Source organism: Centropristis striata, chromosome 7 (genome assembly GCF_030273125.1).
Source record: "Centropristis striata isolate RG_2023a ecotype Rhode Island chromosome 7, C.striata_1.0, whole genome shotgun sequence".
Lineage (NCBI taxonomy): Eukaryota > Metazoa > Chordata > Actinopteri > Perciformes > Serranidae > Centropristis > Centropristis striata.
The window spans coordinates 1515286-1540684 of record NC_081523.1 but is presented as its reverse complement, the minus strand read 5'-3'; the positions used below and the strand labels follow the sequence as shown (position 1 = coordinate 1540684).

Below are 25399 nucleotides of genomic sequence, written 5' to 3'. Positions count from 1 at the left end.
CTACGTATCATCTGCTTTACAATAGCTTTTCCAACATATATGTGGTCATAATATTGATAGAAAATGATGTGAAATTGCATTTTTTTTTAATTGAAAAAGTAAGAAACGACCCCGAAACCTCCGAGGCAGGACAATAATTGCCTCTAAATTAAAACAGAGTAAAAGAATAAAGTAAACATAGTTCAAAGTGACATTTGACCACTGCACATTGATTAAAAAATATAAAAAATATTTCTTAAATCACACAATGAGCCATCCACGCTGAGCATGGAGGCACCTGCAGCTCCATAATGTGCCTGGAATATAAAAATAAGGAGCAAATTTATTTATTCACAAATAATTAAGAGCTCAAAATCACTGCAATGCATAATAAACTGCAGGTAATCAGATCCACAATAAATCAGATAAATATGAGGAAAAGTTTAACATCTTTTTTGGTCTGTTTCACAGGCTTTTAAAGTTATTCTTGGCTACATATGATGTCTTTTTTGTCATTTTGTGTCTTTTTTTGTCATTTTGTGTCTTTTTTTGTATTTTTTGTCATTTTCATGTCTTTTTTTGGTCTTTTTGTGTCTTTTTTGGTCTTTTTGTGTCTTTTTTATTTAGTTATTTTGTGTATTTTTGTGTATTTCTTTAGTCTTTTTTGTCATTTTGTGTCTTTTTTGTATTTTTGTGTCTTTCTTTTAGTTATTTTGTGTATTTTTGAGTATTTCTTTAGTCTTTTTTTGTCATTTTGTGTCTTTTTTTTGTATTTTTTGTCATTTTCATGTCTTTTTTTGGTCTTTTTGTGTCTTTTTTTTTTTTAGTTATTTTGTGTCTTTTTTGGTCTTTTTGTGTCTTTTTTTCTAGTTATTTTGTGTCTTTTTTATTTAGTTATTTTGTGTATTTTTGTGTATTTCTTTAGTCTTTTTTGTCATTTTGTGTCTTTTTTGTATTTTTGTGTCTTTCTTTTAGTTATTTTGTGTATTTTTGAGTATTTCTTTAGTCTTTTTGTGTCTTTTTCTGTCATTTGTGTATTTTTTTGTAATTTTGTGTCTTTCTTTGTGTCATTTTGTGTCTTTTTTTAGTCTTTTTTGTGTCTTTTTTTAGTATTTTTTTTGTCATTTTGTGTCTTTTTTGTCTTTATGTGAAATCCACAATAAATCAGCTAAATATGAGGAAAAGTTTAACATCTTGTCAACAGTTTTATTGTGTTTTTTGGTCTGTTTCACAGGCTTTTAAAGTTATTCTTGGCTACATATGAGGGTCATCACACACAAAATTCTTAATTAAACCATGGTGCATGGTTAAATCAAAACATAGTGTTATATTACTACCATTTTTAATCACTTCCAACGCGGTAGTGCTCATAAATCCGAGCTCTCTAGGAGCTCGTGAACGCAGCCTAACTTTTCTCCAGAGAACTTTGATTTGAGCAGCTTGTTGTTAGTTAGTTAGTGAGATGAACTGGAGATAAAGAAGAAGGAAGAAGAGCTTTATGGAGGAAGGAGGAGGAAGAAGAGTCTTTGAGGAGGATGTGAGTGATGAAGAGTGATGAAGAGTGAGTCAGGAAGATGAAGAAACCTCAGCTGATGACGTAGCAGCGGTGGTTTCCCTCATTTCGCAGGTCGGACAGTTAAAGTTTGACATGAAGCTGCTGGAACATTTAACACGCAGCTGTCTCTGAACAAACACATTAATATCTATAAAGTTACTTTTTATCGGTTTTAATAGAACGCGACGCGTTTTCACCGAGTTATTTTGCGGCAACAATGTTGCAGAAGTTGCCTAAAGAGGCTGAAGTTGCCCCCGCGAGGAGCCGGTGGGGCTCCGCGGGGCTCGCGGTGCTGCTGCTCGGCGTGCTGGCGGCCCGCTGCCGGGCGGAGGAAGCGTCCTGCCACGGAGCATACGACCTCTACTTTGTCCTGGACAAGTAAGACACACACACACACACACACACACACACTGTCATTAAGTTAACTCTGTGGAGGGTTTATGGGCTGTTTGGTCCACTAATGAACCTTTTCATCCTTTTCATGCTGCCTGTTTACACACTTAAACATGTTTAAATGTCATGTTGGTACATAGTTTCAGACAACCTCAACAAGTGTCTGTTGGTGTCTTTTTTTAGTTATTTTGTGTCTTTTTTAGTTATTTTGTGTCATTTTGTGTCTTTTTTTAATTAATTTTTTTAGATATTTTGTGTCTTTTTTTGGTCATTTTGTATTTTTGTCATTTTGTGTCTTTTTTGTCATATTTAGTTTTTTTTGTGTCTTTCTTTGTCATTTTGTGTCTTTGTTTGGTCATTTTGTATCATTTTGTATCATTTTGTGTCTGTTTTAGTCTTTTTTTTTAGTCATTTTGTGTATTTTTTTGTTATTTTGTGTCTTTTGTATTTAGTTATTTTGTGTATTTTTGTGTATTTCTTTAGTCTTTTTTGTCATTTTGTGTCTTTTTTGTAATTTTGTGTCTTTTTTTAGTCATTTTGTGTCTTTTTTTGGTCATTTTTGTTTTTTGTGTCTTTTTTTAAGTATTTTTTTTGTCATTTTCTTGTCTTCTTTTGGTCTTTGTGTGTCTTTTTTTTTTTAGTTATTTTGTGTCTTGTTTTTTGTTATTTTGTGTCTTTTTTATTTAGTTATTTTGTGTGTTTTTGTGTATTTCTTTAGTCTTTTTTGTCATTTTGTGTCTTTTTTAGTCATTTTTGTTTTTTGAGTCTTTTTTTTGTATTTTTTTATGTCATTTTCATGTCTTTTTTTTAGTTATTTTGTGTCTTTTTTTGGGTCATTTTTGGTCTTTTTGTGTCTTTTTTATTTAGTTATTTAGTGTATTTTTGTATATTTCTTTAGTCTTTTTGTGTATTTCTTTAGTCTTTTTTGTCATTTTATGTCTTTTTTGTATTTTTGTGTCTTTTTTTTTTAGTTATTTTGTGTATTTTTGTGTATTTCTTTAGTCTTTTTGAGTCTTTTTTGTCATTTGTGTATTTTTTTTGTAATTATGTGTAATTTTGTGTCTTTTTTTGGTCTTTTTTGTCATTTTGTGTCTTTCTTTGTGTCATTTTGTGTCTTTTTTTAGTATTTGTGTCTTTTTTTTCATATTGTGTTTTTTTGGTCTTGCTTTGTCATTTTGTGTCTTTTTTTTAGTCATTTTTTTTTTGTGTCTTTTTTTTTTTTTTTTGTCATTTTGTGTCTTTTTTGGTCATTGTGTGAAATTGCATTTTTTCATTGATAAAGTTAGAATTTTCTTGCAGAAGGACCCCAAACCTCCCCAGGCAAAAACGTGCATCTAATGTAATTTTACACTTAATTAATTCATTGTGTACACTTATATCTGGCTCACTAAACAGTGACACTTTGGCCAAAAGTATGTGGACACTAATGTCCCCATATGGCAGCCATGTGGACATTAGTGTCCACTTCTAAAGGAAGTGAGGATATTACAGCACGCCAAGACAATAACAGCAGGCTGCTGTAGGTTGTCCACAGTGGACTTAATAACAAGTTTTATTGAGACTTTTTGGGTTTTTACCTTTTATCTGCTCTACAGTAGATTTTCCAACAAAGATGTGACAATAATGATGGTGAAAATGATGTGAAATTGCACATTTTTTATTTAATTTTTGTGATTTTCTTGGGGAAAAACCCAAAACCTCTTCACCAAATACATGCACCGAAGTTTTCCACAAAATTAGAGATTAAAATTCCTCGAAAGTCTGCAGATTTAACAGTGGTGCATCCAGATGTGTGTTAAACGTGTAAAATAGCAACAAAGAGTTGCATCACTAGTTTTCTGCTGCAGGTTGGAGTTTAAGTTTCAGCTTTTAGGGTCTTTTCTCTTTTATCTGCTCTACAGTAGCTTTTACAGCAAAGATGTGGTAATAATATTGGTGAAGATTGCATGTTTTATTGACAAATGTAGAATTTTCGGGTCTTTTTTTGGTCTTTTTGTGTCTTTTTTAAGTTTTTTTGTGTCATTTTGTGTCATTTTTGGTCTTTGAGTGTCTTTTTTTAGTCATTTTGTTTATTTTTGTGTCTTTTAGTTATTTTTTGTATTTTTGTTTGTCTTTTTGTGTCTTTTTGTTTTTTGTCTTTTTTAGTAATTTTGTTTTTTTGATCATTTTGGGTCTTCTTTTGGTCATTTTGGGTCTTTTTTTCAGTTATTTTTTGTATTTTTGTGTCCTTTTTTGTCAATTTGTGCCATTTTTTGGTCATTTTGTGTCTTTCTTAGTCATTTTGTTTATTTTTGTGTCTAAACATGTAAAATAGCAACAAAGAGTTTTATTGACAAATGTAGAATTTTCTTCCACAAACCTCAGAAACATGCAGCTCTCAGTAATTAAAAATGACTGAAAGTTTGTAGATTTAAGAGCTTCAACAGTCTAAAATGTTGCACCCCATCCTTTAAAACTTCTCTGTCCTGTAGGATCAACTTGTATACATTATACCATATTAGTCATATTAGTGTTGAATATCACCAAAATAAGAGCCTGAACATGACTGAGAAGTCCTTGAATGCTGTGTGTTAGTCACAGCATCACTATTAGAAACAGACTCTGGTCTCCGTGCCTGATTTCAGCTCTTAAATTCATACAACACTTCATTTAAATCACATTTTCTGGCCCAAAGTATGTGGACAGGGATCCACTTCTCAAAGGAAGTGTGACTGTTCCAGCAGGCCAAGAGAATAATAGGTTCCTGGTCTGGGGAAGCCCCTTCCTGCTTCAACAGGACCACATCCCAGTGCACACAGCCAGATCCCAGTTTGGTTTCTCCCAGTTTGTTTGACTTCAGCTCCCAGAATGCAACATGTGAGCCAGATCTGATCTCCCAGTATCAGTGCTGGACCTCCCTCACTCACAGTTAACTGAATAACTGACGGGAACGTGTCCTCCTCCTCACCACTAGGTGGAGATATGAGTTGTTTTAGCGGGTTGATATGGCGCCTTTCTGTTGACCTGTTACCTCATAGTAAACAAGTGGAGAAAGGCGGGAAACCGGCATTTTTGAATAACAAAAACAACAAGATAGATGTTGATTCTGAGAGGCAGACACAAACACCAGCTGCTGTTAGAGGACGACAACAGGAGTCTGTCTTCGGTTCGACACTTTGTGCCGTCGCTACTGACCGGCTAATCCTACCGGCTGATGCTACCAGCTAATGCTACCGGCTAATGTGACCGGATAATTCGGCCGGCTAATGTGACCGGGTAATTCGGCCGGCTAATGTGGCCGGCTAATGTGACCGGCTAATGCTACTTTCTAATGTGACCTGCTAATTCTACCAGCTAATGTGACCGGCTAATGCTACTTTCTAATGTGACCTGCTAATTCTACCAGCTAATGTGACCGACTAATGCTACTGGCTAATGTGACCGGCTAATGTGACTGGATAATGTGACTGGATAATGTGGCCAGCTAATGTGACTGGCTAATGCTACCGCCGATGTGACATGCTCATGCGACCAGCTGATGTGGCCAGCTAATGTGACCAGTTAATGCTACCAGCTAATGTGACGACTAACGTGACCGGCTAATGTGACCGGTTAATGCTACCGGCTAATGTGACCAGCTAACGTGGCCGGCTAATGTGGCCGGCTAATGTGACTGGCTAACGTGACCGGCTAACGTGACCGGCTAACGTGGCCGGCTAACGTGGCCGGCTAATGTGGCCGGCTAATGTGGCCGGCTAATGTGACTGGCTAATGTGACCGGCTAACGTGACTGGCTTATGTGACCGGCTAATGTGACCGGTTAATGCTACCAGCTAATGTGAGTGGCTAATGCTACCTGCTAATGTGACCTGCTAACGTGAGGGTCTAATGCGACCGGTCAATGCTACTGGCTAATGTAACCGGCTAATGCTAGCAGCTAATGCTACCGGCTAATGTGACCGGCTAATGCTACCAACTAATGTGACCGGCTAATGCTACCGGCTTTCTTGAATGAGCCATTCTCCGAAATCTGGTGTAAAGCTGTAAACCAGCAGAGTTCAGGCTGCAGAATAATAACCAGAGGTTTAGAGAAACATGTTCAGATATCAGATATGAGTTCAATGTTTGGTTGCTCTTTATAATGTAGCTGTGTTAGTCTGGACTTGTACCATGTGTCCGGTACATTTATTGTGTCTCAACAACAGTTTGAACTTGACCTTTTTGCAGAATAAACACATTAGAGGGATGTAGAACTAACTTCTCTGAAGTCTTCTTTCTGCCTCCCCATCAACTCCATGTCTGGTTTTATTTAACCGTAGTTGCTGCAGATAGATTTTAAAAAGGTCTGTGCGGCATTATAACACAATGATAACGTCACTTTTACATATTTGCTTTCATTAAATTAAATGAAGTGGAAGCAATGGTTGCCTTGTTACTGGGGAAGCGAACAGTTGACTTTTACTGCTTTAATTCTTGCTTGCATGCAATTTAATGTTTGTTGTTGTTGTTGTTGTATTGTGGTTTGTCTTCGTCTATCCATGAGCCTTACTGTTTAAAACAATGCATGCAGAGAAATTAGAGAAAACACATGTCAGATATATGCAAATTATGTCACTCAAAGTTGGAAATAGTCATGGAACAAATGATCAGACCTCCTTGTTTTCTTCAGTTTCTTGTTCATTTTAATGTCTGGTTCAACTAAAGGTTCATTTGTTTGGACAAATATGATGATGAACAAATATAACGATAACAACAATAATAGCTGATAAGAGTTTAATTTAAGAGCTGATATCTAGACATTTAACATGGTTTTATTCATTATAACCAAAATCATAATCAAGAAAACCACTCGTGTTGTGCTGTATTTCTTTCTCTTCACTTGTGTCATATTGTTTGTGTGTTTTTATACATTTTGGACGGGTTGATGGCAAATGTCGTTGTACTCTCGTCTGCAATGACAATAAAGGCTTCTGATCAGCTCTTAAATTAAACTCCTATCAGCTTTTTTTTGTTGTTATCATTATATTCGTCCAAACAAATGAACAAACAAAGCTTCATCTCATTATCTGCTCAACAGGAGCTTTTCCAACAAAGATTTGGCAATAATCATGGTCAAAATGATGTGAAATTGCATTCTTTTTATTTCAAAAAATGCAGAATTTCCTTGCAGAAGGAAACTGCCAAGTTCATGCACCTAAATCTTCCACAAATTGGGCTAAAATGCTGCAAATTCTTGCCTTTAAAATCTTCACTCCTCCTTGCACCTTCTTCTTATTTGAGGCTCACAAAATCAGGACAACTTGGTCAAAAGTATGTGGACACTGCTCTCCACATATGGACAGTGGTGTCCACTTATAAAGGAGACAGTAGGCTGCTGGAGGTTGTCCACGTTGGACTTTTTAGCAAGTTTTATTGAACCTTCATTTGTTCCATGACTGTATGTGCACATGCATGAAAACTCAGTGATACTGGTAGATAAGTGAGGTGTGAGCTGGTTGGTTAGTGGTTAGTGGTGAGGAAGAGAGAACCACTCAGTGGTAACCATCACCAAGTCCTGTCATCAACCTGAGGTTAACCCTCTGGAGTCCATCTATTTATTGAAAATACATGTTTTATTTACAGTAATAACTTTATTTATATCTGATATGTAGACAAGCTGAGAAAGCCAGTTAAAGTGCAATCATAGGAGCTTTCACAGTGTCACATTTATGTTTCTAGACCATTTTTAAAATGTTTTATTTATTTATTATAATTTACATGCAGATATTACATTGTCAAACAGACAAACAACATTTGCATGTTTTGTAGTTTTATTATTTATTATTTTTTCTGCTGTTTTTGTGTGTATGAATGGTTAAAAAAAAAGGTACATTTCCATAGAAACCTGTGTCTTTTTGTTTGTATTTTCGGTATTTTCTGCAGCTTTATACTTTGTTAATTAAAATAAAATGCAAAATCTGACTGATAGCCAAGTTTGTGTGGAGAAAAAGGAGCCATGCATGTGATGTAAGGACAGACTGGAAGATGATAAACAGAGACAGAAATTAATGCAGAGGAAGTTGATGAATTGGAACCAAAATCTCCTGGACTTGATAGGGTTAACCAAAGCTGCGTATGATATTTATCAGGATATTGTCGTGTATTGTTTCCAACATGACAAGCAGCTGCTGGTGGAGGAAGTGACCATGAGAAGAGGAAGAGCTGTGTCTCCTCTTCCTCCCTCAGTCACAAAGAGAACTCTTGCTCAACCACGTTTGTAGGAAAGTTACATCATCTGAACTGTTCTGGAGATGGAAGGAGCTGCTGTTTGTCATCACTGTCAGAATAAAGTTGTCTCACAGGGTTTTCTCTACCATTATAAGACTCAAACTGATCCAAAGGGATGTAAAATCAATGTGTAGAGCTTTAAAACTGACTGAATGACTTTAACTAGATTTAACAGCTGGAGTTTGTCCACATCAGATTTCTTTGGCAAGTTCTGTTTCAGCTTCATCTCTTTATCTGCTCGACAGTAGACTTTCCAACAAAGATGTGGCAATAATCATGGTCAAAATGATGTGAAATTGCAATTTTTTTATTGCATTTTTGGGATTTTCTTGTGGAAAGAAAAATCCAAAACCTCTCCACCAAATACATGCACCTAAGTTTTCCACAAAATTAGAGAAAAATGCTTCTCTAAGGCATTAAAATTCCTTGAAAGTTGGTAGATTTAAAAGAGTTGCATCACTAGTTTTCTGCTGCAGGTTGGAGTCTGTCCACAGTGGAGGTTTAGTTTAATCTTTTAGGGTCTTTTCTCTTTTATCTGCTCTACAGTAGCTTTCACAGCAAAGACGTGGTAATAATATTGGTGGAAATTGCATGTTTTATTGACAAATGTAGAATTTTCTTCCACAAACCTCAGGAACATGCAGCTCCCAGGAATTAAAATGACTGAAAGTTTGTAGATTTAAGAGCTTCAACAGTCTAAAATGTTGCACCTCATCCTTTAAATCTTCTCTGACCTGTAGATTTTTTTTTTAAATGCAGAATTTTCTTGCAGAAGGCCATAACATGAGTCTCAAATATCACCAAAAATAAAACTTTAAACCTCACTGAGAAGTCCTTGAATGTTGTGTGTTAATCATGCAAACTGGACAGAAAGAACTGTGTCACCATCTGATTCAAACCAGTTTTATATTCATACTTTCTTGGACATCTTTCTTTTTTGAGGCTCACAAAACTCGGACACTATTCTCCTCATAATTAGGAATAAAACTCTGGTCTCAGTCATTAGAAATAGTGACACTTTGGTTTTTAGCAAGTTTTATTGAGGCTTATTGGGTGTTTTCTTATTATCTGCTCTACAGTAGATTTTCCAACCAAGATGTGGTGAAAATAATGTGAAATTGCAAATTTTTTTCTTGAATTTTTGGGATTTTTCTTGGGAAAGGACCCTAAAACTGCCAAATACATGCATCTAAGTTTTCCACAAACTGAGAGAAAACGCTGCTTTTAAAGTAATTAGAAGTTCTTGCAAGTCTGCAGATTTAAAATCTTTAAATTAAAAAGTTTACAGTGGTGCACCAAGTTGTGTTTCTAACTTGCAAACTAGCAACAAAGAATTGAATCACTGTTTGAAACGGACTTTGGTCACCATGCCTGATTTTAGCCATTCAACTGTTTTAAATTAATATAACACCTGATATAAGTCACATTTTCTCCTGCTCAAAGTGGATATTAGTGTCCACTTATAAAATGCTGCTCTCAATAATTAGAAATTCCTAAAAGTCTGTAGATTCAAAAGCTTCAAAAGCCTTTTAATCTTCTCTGTCCTGCAGGAGCAAGTAGCAGGAATGGAAGCTTTCTTGGACATCTTTCTTTTTTCAGGCTCACAAAACATGGACACTAATCTCCTCATAATTAGGAATAAAAAACTGCTCTCAGTCATTAGAAAATCTTGAAAATCTGTGTATTTAAATGCATTAAAAGCCTTTTAATCTTCTCTGTCCTGCAGGATCAAGTAGCAGGAATCTTACCTGCGTATCACATTTAGCATAAAACCAAAAAATCAGACCCTAAACATCACTGAGAAGTCCTCGAATGTTGTTTTTTAATCATGCAAACTATCAGGAAAGCATTGCATCACTGATTGAAACAGACTTGCACCACTTCCTGTTTCTTTTTTATGCAATCAAAGTGCTTCTTCAGGCTTCAAACACACACAAACATGCTGCACAGACACATTCAGCAACACTCTGCAGTCGTCTTGCATAAAAAGGCCTTTTAGTTTAGTTAACAGCAACAGTTTTTAACGTGTCCTCCCCCGGCCTGGACGCTCGCCATCTCTCAGGGCCGCCGGGTTCAAACGCTGCTCCCCTGACCCATTTCCAGAGCGCCCCACCCTCCGTCTAAATTGCCAAATTACAGGATGACGAACCAAGATTGTTGGCACGGGTTTCCCCCCGTTTGTGCATGTATGCATTTATAAGTTGCTGCTTGTTTCTTTTACATGTGCATGTTTTATATTTGTTGCATTTTAGAAATGACAACCTGCAACATTTGTCCAGTCATGAGTGTTTCAGGGTGTCAGATAGTAGCACGGCTCTGTGACGGAAGTTTACTTTGTCCCTGCAGATAAAGATAAAGTGGCTCCACTTCCTGACTTCCTGATTGTTCTGATAAGACTCTAAAAATCTTAATGTCAGCAATTTGTGCTGCAGGATTTGCATTTCCCATGAAGTGACACTTGTAACGCCACTAAGCCTTTTTATTCAGGGAAGTCTCAGAGAGAGCCAAGCTCCCCTTTCTCAGGAACGCCCTCATCACACTCACACACTGTTACACACAGTTACACACTGTTACACACAGCTACACACAGAGTTACACCTGGAGGCCGACCAGTAGCTCCCAGTCTGTGAGGGAGGAACAAGTATTCAGATCCTGCAGAACAAACTGCAGAATTACTCTACAACGAGGAAAAGTCCTGCATTTAAAACCTTTCTTAAGCCGTGTTTCCTTTAGGGGGAAGAGGTGCAGATTGCTACAGAGCTAACTGTTAGCCTGTTAGCACAAACACACTGTACTGCTACAGAGCTAACTGTTAGCCTGTTAGCACATACACACTATACTGCTACAGAGCTAACTGTTAGCCTGTTAGCACATACACACTGTACTGCTACAGAGCTAACTCTTAGCCTGTTAGCACATACACACTGTACTGCTACAGACCTAACTGTTAGCCTGTTAGCACATACACACTGTACTGCTTCAGAGCTAACTGTTAGCCTGTTAGCACATACACACTGTACTGCTACAGAGCTAACTGTTACCCTGTTAGCACATATACACTGTACCGCTACAGAGCTAGCTGTTAGCCTGTTAGCACATACACACTGTACTGCTACAGAGCTAACTGTTAGCCTGTTAGCACATACACACTGTACTGCTTCAGAGCTAACTGTTAGCCTGTTAGCACATACACACTGTACTGCTACAGAGCTAACTGTTAGCCTGTTAGCACATACACACTGTACTGCTACAGGGCTAACTTTTAGCCTGTTAGCACATACACACTGTACTGCTACAGAGCTAACTGTTAGCCTGTTAACACATACACACTGTACTGCTACAGAGCTAACGGTGAGCCTGTTAGCACATGCACACTGTACTGCTACAGAGCTAACTGTTAGCCTGTTAGCAATTTATAGCAGACTGGACGCTGAGGGGTTAACATCCCCTCCGGCTCTGCAGCTGGGAGAGACTGCTGCAGGAGGACTGTGCTGCTTCGACCTGTTCTGGGTGTTGGACTGTAATGGAAACAGCGTTTTAATGTACAAAAGTTTTGAAAAATGCATATAAGTTAAAATCTTGAAGCTGATCTTTAGCAACACGATGCAGCAGTAAAGTGAGTGTGTCAGCTGGTTACCTGCAGGGGGCGTCGCCCTCTCCGCTGGGTGACCTGTCCTTGCAGACCGCAGCATTAAAGACGGTCAAACCTTCTTTTATGTTCCCCGCACATACATCGGACTGTCATTATTGCTTTAATTACCTCCGTGTCGTTACATCAAGGGCACATTTTACTGACATGTAGAGGGCTGAGAGGGTGATGGCTGCTTTCTCCTGAGAAATGTCTTTTTTTAACAATTACTGAGTCTTATTTGGTTTTAATGAGACTAAAAACAGAGGTGCAAGAAGTTTAACTCTGCCTCTACTCACATAAACGGGACAATACCGGACAGTTTTCACTCTTAGAGAGCTGAAGAAAGGAAGTAAAGAAGGATTGTTTCATGGAAGAACACAGTAAAAGGACAGAAGGTGGAAAAGTGACAAAGAAATGCTGCAAAATTGTGACTAAAAAAAGAAAATACCTCACAATCTCAGCTATTATTAACGAGTCCATCTCCTGGACTTTTCCCACTGGAAGTTGGGACTAAATTGACTATTTATTGGACTCTTATCATGTATTGATCTTTACATTTAGTTCATTATGGTCGTTGATCACTAAACCCAACATCGGGATTGAAAAGCTCCCTGTTTCACTTCATTGTGCATAAAGTTGACGTTGGTTCTGTTCTGGTGGTGGATTCATGTATATACAGTATGTTGGTGGATTGGCTTTCATTGGCAGATATTAATTATATTGTTATATCAGGTTTTAAATAGCATCTTTTTATCAACCACAGAAACTAAAAAATGGTTTATTGGTCACATCGTTCCCATAGTGAACACTGGACATTTCTTACTTCCTTCGTTCCTACGTTCCCTCCTTCTTTCGTTCCTTCGTTCTTCGTTCGTTCCTTCCTTCTTTCCTTTTTTCCCTTCCTTCCTTCCTTCCTTTTCTTCCTTCTTTCCTTAATTTTTTCCTTCTTTCCTTCCTTTTCTTTTATCCTTCCTTCTTTCCTTCCTTTTCTTCTTTCTTTCCTTCTTTCCTTCCTTCCTTCCTTCCTTTTCTTCCTTCCTTCCTTCCTTCCTTTTCTTGCTTCTTTCCTTCTTTTCTTCCTTTTCTTCCTTCTTTCCTTCTTTCCTCCCTTCTTACCTTCTTTCCTTCTTTCCTTTTATCCTTCCTTCTTTCCTTTTTCCCTTCCTTCCTTCCTTTCCTTCCTTCTTTTTTCCTTTTTTCCTTCATTTTTTCCTTCTTTCCTTCCTTTTCTTTTATCCTTCCTTCCTCCCTTCTTTCCGTCTTTCCTCCCTTCTTACCTTCTTTCCTTCCTTCTTTCCTTTTATCCTTCCTTCTTTTCTTCCTTTCCTCCCTTCCTTCCTTCTTTCCTTTTATCTGTCCTTCTTTCCTTCTATTCTTCCTTCTTTCCTTCTTTTTTCCTTCTTTCCTTCCTTCCTTCCTTCTTTCGTTCTTTCCTTCCTTTTTTTCCTTCTTCAGCTCTTAAATAAAACCCCTATTTTATAAATGGCTATATATATATATATATATATATATATATATATATATAAATGTAATAAGGCAAAATGTGCTGTAAAAAAACAACAACAATGTGTTTATCAACCAGCTGAATTCTGCTTTCAAACACAGAACTTCAATTCAGTTTCATTCATATTTGACAACATTTAATTAGTGACATTTTATTTAATTAATCATTTTTTTTTGGAAATGTTCAGATAGTAACCAAGAACACCAGTATAATCTAACCCAACCCTGGTACATGTTTTAATCTGCTCTATTTCTGTTTGTCTTGTACTTTTCTGTTGCACATTTGCAGTTTTTTTAAATAATCATCTTTTCCTTCGAGTGGCTCCAGCTGCAGCAGCGGGCCAAGGCTTTTATTTGAGGGTTTTTTTAGTTTCTGTTGGCCCAGATGAAGCTACTTGAGGGATTTTCTACCTTTTATGTGGACAAATGATTAGTAAGCGAGTGGATTTGTTGGGAGCTGCAGCTCCTGTGAACATGTTGGTGTTCTCACAGCTGAAGTGCTGCTATAGAACACAGACTTATCAGCTCAGTGATCCAGCATGTGGCTGGTGTTAATGTCCAACTGAAAGCACATTATTTTACTCCCCAGCACACAATCTGCTGCCGCTGACGAGCTGCAAACTGACTCTTGTTTTTTACTCCTTTCAGGTCTGGAAGTGTCTCCGCTGACTGGGTCGAGATTTACTCCTTCGTCAGGAACCTCACCGACAGATTTGTGAGGTGAGGACACAAAGACACCACTGTTGGTGGCAAGTTTTTAGGGTTTCATAATGCTTTGAAATGAGAAAAACAGCAAAATTATGATCTGCAGACTTAAACCTGCAGGTTATGCATGGAGCGAGAGCAAGAAATGTTAAAAATATATATAAAAAATCAACAAAACTGTCATTTTTATTGAAAAAAAGATATGCACCATCCTCTGAAAATGACATTATTGGTTAATTGGTTAGGGAAAAAGTAAAAGTTTTTAGGGTTTCATAATGCTTTGAAATAAGAAAAAAAATAACATTAACAGTGACATTATGCTTTGCAGACTTAAACCTGCAGATTTTGCATGGAGCGAGAGCAAGATATGTTAAAAATCTATATAAAAAAGCAACAAAACAGTCATTTTTATTCATAAAAAGATATGCACCATCCTCTGAAAATAACATTATGACTGATAGAAGAAAGGGAAGTTAATTGGTTGGGAAAAAGTAAAAGTTTTTAGGGTTTCATAATGCTTTAATATAAGAAAAGACTTAAACCTGCAGGTTTTGCATGGAGCGAGAGCAAGAAATGTTAAAATTTCATATAAAAAGCAACAAAAGAGTCAAAAAAATATATGCACCATCCTCAGGAAATGACATTTTAACTGATAGAAAAAAGGGAAGTTAATTGGTTGGGAAATAGTAAAAGTTTAGGGTTTCATAATGCTTTAATATAAGAAAAAACAGCGAAATTAGGCTCTGCAGACTGAAACCTGCAGGTTTTGCATGGAGCGAGAGCAAGAAATGTTAAAAATATATATAAAAAAGCAACAAAACTGTCGTTTTTATCCAAAAAAAGATATGCACCATACTCTGAAAATGACATTATAACTGATAGAAAAAAGGGAGGTTAATTGATTGGGAAAAAGTAAAAGTTTTTAGGGTTTCATAATGCTTTAATATAAGAAAAAATAGTGAAATTATGCTCTGCAGACTTAAACCTGCAGATTTTGCATGGAGCGAGAGCAAGAAATGTTAAAAATGCATATAATAAAGCAACAAAAGAGTCAAAAAAAGATATGCACCATCTTCTGGAAATGACATTTTAACTGATAGAAGAAAGGGAAGTTAATTGGTTGGGAAATACTAAACGTTTTTAGGGTTTCATAATGCTTTGAAATAGGAAAAAACTGTGAAATTATGATCTGCGGACTGAAACCTGCAGTTTTAGCATGGAGCGAGAGCAAGAAAAGTTTAAAATACATATAATAAAGCAACAAAAGAGTGATTTTTATTCAACAAAGGATATGCACCATCCTCTGAAAATGATATTTTGTTAATTGGTTGGAGAGAAAGTGTAATGACACCTTTTATTTCATGTCTCTTTGACATGATTATTGGCTCAACGTCTCTAATTAAAGAGTTTCAGCTCCCACCTGTGCTACAAACTATCAAATTACAAAATCCCTGACATCCTCTAATTCATTAAAACATAATTACATAATTCATTAAAAAAAAGTTTTTAGGGTTTCATAATGCTTTGAAATGGGGAAAAATAATGAAATTATGATCTGCAGACTCAAACCTGCAGATTGTGCATGGAGCAAGAGCAAGAAATGTTAAAAAATACATGTTATTAAGCAACAAAAGTCATTTTTATTTAAAAAAAATAATATGCACCATACTTTGAAAATGATATTTTATTAATTGGTTGGAGAGAAACCTTTTATTTTATATCTGTACAGATTTATGAGGTGAAGACAGAAAGTCACCATTGTTGGTGTCATAATGCTTTGAAATAGGATTAAAATAATGAAATTATCCTCTGGAAATGATATTTTGTTAATTGGTTGGAGAGAAACCTTTTATTTCATATCTGTTTGACATGATTATTGGATAATAAACGTCTCTAATTAAAGAGTTTCAGCTCCCACCTGTGCTACAAACTATCAAATCACAAAAATCCCCGACATCCTCTTTGCACATAATTCATTAAAAAAAAAAGTTTTTAGGGGTTCATAATGCTTTGAAATTAGGAAAAAAACTGTGAAATTATGCTCCTGCAGATTGTGCATGGAGCAAGAGCAACAATTGTTAAAAATACATGTTATTAGGCAACAAAAGAGTCAAAAAAAGATATGCATCATCCTCTGAAAATGATATTTTGTTAATTGGTTGGAGAGAAACCTTTTATTTCATATCTGTTTGACATGATTATTGGACATTAAACGTCTCTAATTAAAGAGTTTCAGCTCCCACCTGTGCTACAAACTATCAAATTACAAAAATCCCTGACATCCTCTTTGCACATAATTCATTAAAAAAAAAAGTTTTTAGGGTTTCATAATGCTTTGAAATGGAAAAAAACAGTGAAATTATGCTCCTGCAGATTGTGCATGGAGCAAGAAATGTTAAAAAATACATATAATAAAGCAACAAAAGAGTCATTTTTATTCAAAAAAGGATATGCACCATCCTTTGAAAATGGTATTTTGTTAATTGGTTGGAGAGAAACCTTTTATTTCATATCTGTTTGACATGATTATTGGATAATAAACGTCTCTAATTAAAGAGTTTCAGCTCCCACCTGTGCTACAAACTATCAAATTACAAAAATCCCCGACATCCTCTTTGCACATAATTCATTAAAAAAGCCGAGAAAGCGTCTTTGAGGAGCGTTCAGCTTGCATAACGTTTGAGTCAAACGGCGCCCGCCTGCCAGCACAGTACAGACGGCGGCGACCCAGCCAGAATGAAGTGGTTGGTTGAAGAAAATAGCAAAGGCACCAGGTGGGAGTGGGTGGCAGAGAGGAGCAGTCTTCTGGGCTGTGAGAATGGCCATTTGCACCGGGGGGGTCCGGCTCCACACTTCTCCCTGCTCCACCACAGAACGGCTGACAGGCAGACAATGTACAGTAAAGCAAAAGAACACTGGAAGGAGACGAGGACAATCTGCTAAACAATGCTCGCTCACCAAGAGCTCTTCTGGTCCGCCATGTGGAGCGGACCGGACTCCTCCAGGAGCCCCTCCCCCCCGCAGACAGACTCACAAACCCTGTGATGAGTCCCTGGCATCCATAGAAAGTCCTCCTATACTCTAACATACACAATCTGAGACGCCTCAAGTTTGGAGTCACCACCCACGGTTTATCAAGAGCTCTTCTGGTCCGCCATGTGGAGCGGACCGGACTCCTCCAGGAGCCCCTCCCCCCCGCGGACAGACTCACAAACCCTGTGATGAGTCCCTGGCATCCATAGAAAGTCCTCCTATACTCTAACATACACAATCTGAGACGCTTCAAGTTTGGAGTCACCACCCACGGTTTATCATCTGCGTTAGTTTTTAGTCCACATATTGAGTCTGAAACTCTCCGACAGGATGTGGATGTATGCGGCTGCTAGCGGCGCCAACCAGAAGCCAAATTTGGCCGTGTGGCTTTAAAGATTGTGCTATGTTTGCGGGGGCGGCTCTCGACTGGGCCATGTGTCATGTGGGTGAGAAATATCAGCACCTCTCCTTATGCTCCGAAGGCTTCGGATCCCTGAAGGAAACACTTGTGTGCTTTAAACTCTCTGAAGTTTTATAAGCGGCTCTGTGGGAGGACATCCTTTCAGTCTGCAAGCAGAAACCAAGCGGAGTCACTCACTTCGTTTACATGACGCTTTAAAACAATTATAATTAATCTGAGTATAACTGGACAACTGAAGAGCAGATAAACATGTTAGTCTGACTGATGAACTCTGATTAGGACGCCCAGATAATGTGATGGAACATGATTTACACCAGCATGTATCACAAGACAACACAGGCTCCGCCCCCCGCTGGAGTACGACCCGGTACAAAAACATCCAAGAAAGAGAAACCGGCTAATTTGCGACCGGCTAATGTGACCGGCTAATGCTACTGGCAAATGTGAGCAGTTAATGCAAGCGGCTAATGTGACCGGCTAATGCTACTGTCTAATGCTACTGGCTAATGTGACCAGCTAATGTGACCGGCTAATGCGAGCGGCTAATGTGATCAGCTAATGTGACCGGCTAATGCGAGCGGCTAATGTGATCAGCTAATGCGAGCGGCTAATGCGAGCGGCTAATGCTACTGGCTAATGCGACCAGCTAATTTGACCGGCTAATGCGAGCGGCTAATGTGATCAGCTAATGTGACCGGCTAATGCGAGCGGCTAATGTGATCAGCTAATGCGAGCGGCTAATGCGAGCGGCTAATGCTACTGGCTAATGCGACCAGCTAATTTGACCGGGTAATGCAAGCAGCTAATGTGACCGGCTCATGCTACTGGCTAATGTGACCGGCTAATGGGACCGGCTCATGCTACTGGCTAATGTGACCGGCTAATGCTACTGGCTAATGTGAACGGCTAATGCTACTGGCTAATGTGACTGGCTAATGCGACCAGCTAATGCTACAGGCTAATGCAATCTGCTAATGCTACTGACTAATGTGACCGGCTAATGTGACCGGGTAATGCAAGCGGCTAATGCTACTGGCTAATGTGACCGGCTAATGTGCAACTGGCTAATGCGAGCGGCTAAAGGCGGAGAGGAGGACACGTTCCCGTCAGTTTTTAGATTTTCTCAGTTGCATGTAAACTGACAAGTCACAAGTAGTTTTATTGATACACACACACACACACACACACACACAAAATAAAATATATATATATATATATATATATAAAAAAGAATAACAACCAAAAGGATGAAATATATGGAAGAAAGAAAAAGAGAGAAGATAATAAATAAATAAATAAATAAGTAAAAAATAGAAAGTAATAATTCTAAAAAAATAAAATAAATGAATAATAATAATAAATAAAAAATATATAAATACAATTTAAAAAAAAAGGGGGGTGGGGGGGGGGCTACTCATAAATTCTTGTTGAGCGTTTCTCATAAAATAGCAGGACGTGAGTCAGTAATATTTTTATTGCTGCAGCGACGTGACGCGGAGTGTAAACAACTCAGAGTCCAGATCAGCTCACACCCTGAGACTCACAGGTACACAGATACGTTGAGCAACAGGATGGGTGTGTGTGTGTGTGTGTGTGTGTGTGTGTGTGTGTGTGTGTGTGTGTGTGTGTGTGTTTACGTGTGACTCATCATCTCAACATGTTTCCTGTCTGTTATTGATTAATCACTTCCTCTCCGTCCCACTGAAGCCTCTTTAGGTCGTTCACTAATATTAGTTGACATTAAAGACATTAAGAACTCCTTCTGTTGGTAATTACACTCCCATCCTCCTGCTCTGAGGAGCTCTGAGGCTCCTGCAGGAGCTAAATACTTTATATATTTATATTTATCTTATATATAAACCTGTCAGTCACAGCCACTCCTTCATCAGAGTCCTGGTGCTCTGAGTGGGCCGACGGAGAGGAAGAGGAAGAGAGGAGGAAGAAAGGAGGAAGAGAGGAAGAGGAGAGGAGGAAGAAGAGAGGAGGAAGAGAGGAGGAGGAAGAGAGGAAGAAGAGAGGAGGAGAGGAGGAAGAAGAGAGGAGGAAGAGAGGAGGAGGAAGAGAGGAAGAAGAGAGGAAGAAGAGAGGAGGAGGAGAGGAAGAAGAGAGGAAGAAGAGAGGAGGAAGAGAGGAGGAAGAGAGGAAGATTTATGGAGTAAAAGGAAGGAGAAGCCCTGAATAAATATGAAAACAATATGACCTGATATATATTTTATTATATCTATATATATTTATATATCTCACATGTACAACAATTCTAAGATGATATATATATATATATATATATATATATATATATATATATATATATATATATATATATATATATACATATATATGTGTGTGTGTCAAAGATTTGACCATACACTCTCTACAACAAATCAATATATTTTTTTAATAAGATAAAAACAAATAAATAAATACACAAATAAATGAATAAATAAATATTGTATTAAAAATATTTAGTTTAAATATATATATTCATTTTTTTTAATTTTTTTTTATTTATGTATTTATTTATTTATTTTTTATGTCAAGTGTCTTTGAGTTTCTAGAAAACCACTATATAAATCAAATGCATAATAGTAATAATAATAATAATTATTATTATTATTTATGTTAATTTGCATTATTGCCACCTATATAGGCTCAAACTCTAAAATCAGATCCTTGTTTCAAGATGAACTCGTCTCTACTCCACCTGCAATTTTCTACTGGAGTAACTTTGTCCCAAAAGTTTATTTTAACTAATAAAAGTAAGGAAGTGTCATTTAAACTGCTCCATAGATTTCACCCCACCAAAGTGCTCTTACATAAGTTTAAAGTTGACATAAAGGAGGAATGTGTTTTTTGTGATCTGCACCCTGAAACCCTGAAACTATCTCACATTTATTTTTTTATCTTGTGAATTTACATACAAACTGTGGAAGGACATTGTCTCGTTTGTTAACAAAAATATTTTCACTGGTTTTATTTGCATTATAAAGATAAGTCATATTTGGCTTTTTTGATCACAAAAAGAAGGGTGATGATGCGTATTTTCTTATAAATTTATATTATATATATTTTTATATATATATATATATATATATATATATATATAAATAAATAAAAAAGTAATGACAACTAAAAGGATGAAGTACATGGAAGACAGAAAAAGAGAGAAGAAAATAAATAAATGAATAAATAAATAAGTAAAAAATAGAAAATAATAAGTATATCTAAATAAATAAACTATAAATAAATAATAATAATGATATGTCACATATGCAATGCATTTAATGTCTTTAACATGTCATCTTGCGTCTGTTTATTTTATTATTTATTTATTTGTTTTTGTTTCATTCTTCTCCATTTAATTATTCTTCTATTTTATTCTTTTAAATATTATTTACTTCTATTTTATTTTGCATTGTTTATCTTTCTGTAACTTGTTTCTTCTTGTTTGTAACTGTGTATTACATTGCTGTTTGAAATAAATAATTTAAAAAAAAGAAAAGAAATATGACATCATGAGAATATGTTGACTGATTATTGATTTCTCCTCTTCTTCTCCTCTTTTTCTCCTCTTCTTCTCCTCTTCTTCTCCTCTTCTCCTCTTTTCTCCTCTTCTTCTCCTCTTCAGCCCCAGAATGAGAGTTTCCTTCATCGTGTTCTCAGCCAGAGCAACAGTGCTGCTGGATCTGACTGGAGACAGGTACAACCACTCATTGATCATTATTATCTGCTGATTTAATGGTTCAATCACATTTATTGATCATTTATCTTCCTCTGGTACTGGAGCTGACCTTAAAGTCTCACTCTCTAAATATGTTCACAGTAGAACTCTGTCAAATTGCATCAGAAAAAGGGCGTAAAATTAAAAATGTAATATCACCGGAGTAGATTATTGTAATTACCGTAAATCAAAGAATAGCACAAATCTTTCAAACTGTAGAAAACATTTTTTTTCTTCGTTTATTTTCTGTTTTTCATTCTGTTGAGCATTTTAAAACAAAACTAAAAACCTTTTTATTCTCCTTGCTGTTTAGTCCCAGCGAGGCAATTATTCCCTTTTTAACTCTAACTCATTTTTAAAATTTATTTTTTTATTATTATTTTATTGTTTTGGTATTATTATTATTATTATTATTATTTTCTTTTTTTTTCTTTTTTTTAATTTTAATTTTTTTTATTTTTATTTTAATTTTTAAATTTTTTTTTATTTTAATTTTAATTTTTTTAATTTTTTTTTTAATTTAATTTTAATTTTTAATTTCTTTTAATTTTAATTTTTTATTTTTAACCGTATTTGTGTAAGATTTTTTATTGTATTTTAATAACTGTACAGCACTTTGGTCAAGTGAGGTTATTTTTACATTTTTACATGTAAATTAATGTACAATTACCCTAAAAACACTCACTCTAAATGACAGTTTTTTGCTGATTTTAACATTTAAATTTACAGTAGAAAAGCCACTCGCTGTGTTTTTTACAGTGAAGTTCTGGAAACCACAGCTGACTGTATTTTACCGTAAAATAAACAGATTTCCTGTGAGTCAGGCTCCACAGTGAGATGTTTGCTCAGTGACATTAGTCTGAGGTTGCAGGTTTAATTCCCTCTGGACCTTTAAATACCAAACAGGAGAAACAGTTTCTATTTTCATCTTTATGACCACAACGACTTGTTAAAGACGCTTTTTCTGGAAGTTTTAGCTCCGGTTCAACATTGACCTCTAAAGTTCTGGCTGTAAACTCCATGAGGCCAGTTTCAGTTTGATGATGATATACCAAGTAAAACTGGAGACAAGCTCAAATAGATTTAGTATCAAATGATAGAACTGGATGGAACCCTCTTATATGGTAGATTTGACACCTTTGGTCACATTTGACACATTTAAAATTCTTTATTGAGCATGATAGTGTTTTGAAAGTAAAAAAAAGATTCAAAATCACATTTTATGTTGGACTAAAGGACTAAAAAAGACACAAAATGACCCAAAAAAGACATGAAATGACCAAAAAAAAGACACAAAGAGACACAAAATGACTAAAAAAAGATACAAAAAGATCATTAAAGAAACAAATGAGGAGATAAAATGACCATAAAACACAGAAGAAGACACAAAATGACAAAAAAAAGACATAAAATGACTTAAAAAGAAACAAAATAACAAAAAAAAGACACAACAACAGACACAAAATGACCAAAAAAGACACAAAATGACAAAACAAGACACAAAATAACTAAAAAAAGACACAAAATAACTAAAAAAAGACACAAAATGACCAAAAAAGACACAAAATGACAAAACAAGACACAAAATAACTAAAAAAAGACACAAAATAACTAAAAAAAGACACAAAATGACCAAAAAAGACACAAAATGACCAAAAAAGACACAAAATAACTAAAAAAAGACACAAAATGACTTTAAAAGAAACAAAATAACAAAAAAAGACACAACAATAGACACAAAATGACTAAAAAAAGATAAAAAGACACAAAAAGACCATTAAAGAAACAAATGAGGAGACAAAATGACCATAAAACACAGAAGAAGACACATAATGACCAAAAAAAGACACAAAAAACTAAAAAAAAAAAGACACAAAATGACTAAAAAAAGACACAAAATTACCAAATCAAGACACAAAATGACTAAAAAAAGACATAAAATTACCAAATAAAGACACAAAATAACAAAAAAAAAGACACAAAATTACCAAAAAAAGACGAAAACACATGAAAAGGATTCAAAAATGGACAAAATAGTTCTATAAGACTCCATAGAGTTAATTCATGTTTAAATGTTGTAACTTGTCTCTTTCTATGCTGCTTTCTGGGCTGCAGGTCTCTCTTGGAGAAGAGAATTTTTTAAAATTTCAGCAAGACTTTTAACTTGGTTAAATTAAGGATTTATATATTTATATATATATATATATATATATATATATATATATATATATATAAACCTTCAGCCTCAGTGTGAAGAAGAAGAATCCCTGTGATGATCCAGATTGACCTGTCTCTTATTATTAAACCTTATTCTCCCTGTTAGATACGCTATAGAGGAGGGTCTGCAGCGTCTGAGGGAGGTGAAACCAGCAGGAGAAACATACATGCACGAAGGAATCAAAGCCGTGAGTTCAGCTCCACTTCCTGCTCACAATGGTTCTAACCATATAGTCTCTGGTTCTAACCATATAGTCTCTGGTTCTAACCATATAGTCTCTGCTTCTAACCATATAGTCTCTGGTTCTAACCATATAGTCTCTGGTTTAACTGCCATGTGATGATCTTGTGGTGTGATTGACCCTTCAGGCTTCGCAGCAGATCCAGAAACAGGGAGTGAAGTCGTCCAGCATCATTCTGGCTCTGACCGACGGGAAGCTGGAGGTTTATGTTCACGAGCTGACGGTGCAGCAGGTCAGAGGCATTAATTATCATCTTTAGGGCTCCAAATGATGAAATTCTTCTTTCAAAACAGTCTTAATTTACTTTAATTCAGTTTATTCTAACTACAAATACATGTTAAATGTCCTTTTCCTCTCCCATCTTTTTTTTTGCCATTTTTTGTGCATAGATATGGTTAAAATAATGGTCCAAAATGGTGTCAAAATCTATATTTTTATTTGGAAATTTTTATTTTTATTTGTGAAAATGTGCATCTATCTTTTTAAAATATTTTTTTATTTTTATTTATTTTTTTATTTTTTTTACAATTTTGTGTGTTTTTTTGTTAATTTTGTGTCTTTTTTAAAATATATTTTTATGTCTTTTTTTGTTAATTTTGTATATTTTTTTTAAATATTTTTGTGTCTTTTATGGTAATTTTGTGTATTTTTTTAGTAGTTTTGTGTCTTTTTTGTAATTTTGTATATTTTTTGGGTCATTTTGTGTCTTTTGTAATTTAGTGTTTTTCAGTCATTTTATGTCTTTTTTTGGTCATTTTGCGTCTTTTTGTTCATTTTGTGTCTTTTTTAAGTAATTTAGTTTTTTTCTGTCATTTTGCATCTTTTTAAAGTAATTTTGTACACGGATATGGTTATAATAATGGTCCAAAATGGTGTCAAAATCTATATTTTTATTTAAAAAAAATAAAAAAAATTGTGAAAATGTGCATCTATCTTTTTAAAATAATTTTGTGTCTTTTTTTTTTTAACAATTTAGTGTCTTTTTTGGTAATTCTGTGTATTTTTTGGTAATTTTGTGTCTTTTTTTTAATAATTTTGTCTTTTTTGGTAATTTTGTATATTTTTTGGGTAATTTTGTGTCTTTTTAAAGTAATTTAGTGTTTTTTCAGTCATTTTGTCTTTTTTTTGGTCATTTTGTGTCTTTTTTGGTCATTTTGTGACTTTTTTTAGTAATTTTGTACACGGATATGGTTATAATAATGGTCCAAAATAGTGTCAAAATCTATATTTTTATTTTAAAAATTTAAATTTAAATTTGTGAAAATGTGCATCTAAGTCTGCCACAAACTTTTGGAAAAAGTTGTTTATTTTAAATCCTTTTAAAAAAAAATAATTTTCTTCATTATTTAGATTTAAAAAAATTGATTCACAGTGGTTATGATTTCCATAATTACCATGGAAAGTTTCCGATTTGGAATATTTCCAAAAATTTCCCAGTTTAACTTCCCATGGAAAGTTTCTGGAAATGTACTTTTCTTTTTTTGTATTTCTTTTCTTGTCATTTATTTTATCCATCATTTAGTAAATATTTTCTTTTTTGTATTTCTTTTGTTTTCATTCATTTTATCCATTACTTAGTAAATAATTATTCGAAATAGGTGCTTTTGATTTACAAAATAAAGGTTTTAAATGAAAGAATGAATGGAAATCTGCTTTATCAATCAGCCCAGTGAAGCTCCAACAGCTAAATATTGACATATTTATTGATTCCTTCATGTTTTTCCTCTACATTCAGTCCTTTTCTTTCTGTCCGACC

At 35.3% G+C, this 25399-nt stretch overlaps 1 protein-coding gene across 1 annotated transcript in view; it reads left to right on the top strand.

Moving 5' to 3' along the window:
• The first annotated feature begins 1509 nt into the window (after nucleotides 1-1509).
• The window catches only part of antxr2a (ANTXR cell adhesion molecule 2a), a 171650-nt gene continuing 147760 nt past the window's right edge, over nucleotides 1510-25399 (top strand). The window contains exons 1-5 of the mRNA XM_059336436.1: nucleotides 1510-1912; nucleotides 13956-14027; nucleotides 21092-21163; nucleotides 23508-23589; nucleotides 23771-23875. Coding sequence (XP_059192419.1) covers nucleotides 1752-1912; nucleotides 13956-14027; nucleotides 21092-21163; nucleotides 23508-23589; nucleotides 23771-23875 — 492 coding nt within the window. The 5' untranslated portion in view covers nucleotides 1510-1751. The remainder of the gene's footprint in view (nucleotides 1913-13955; nucleotides 14028-21091; nucleotides 21164-23507; nucleotides 23590-23770; nucleotides 23876-25399) is intronic.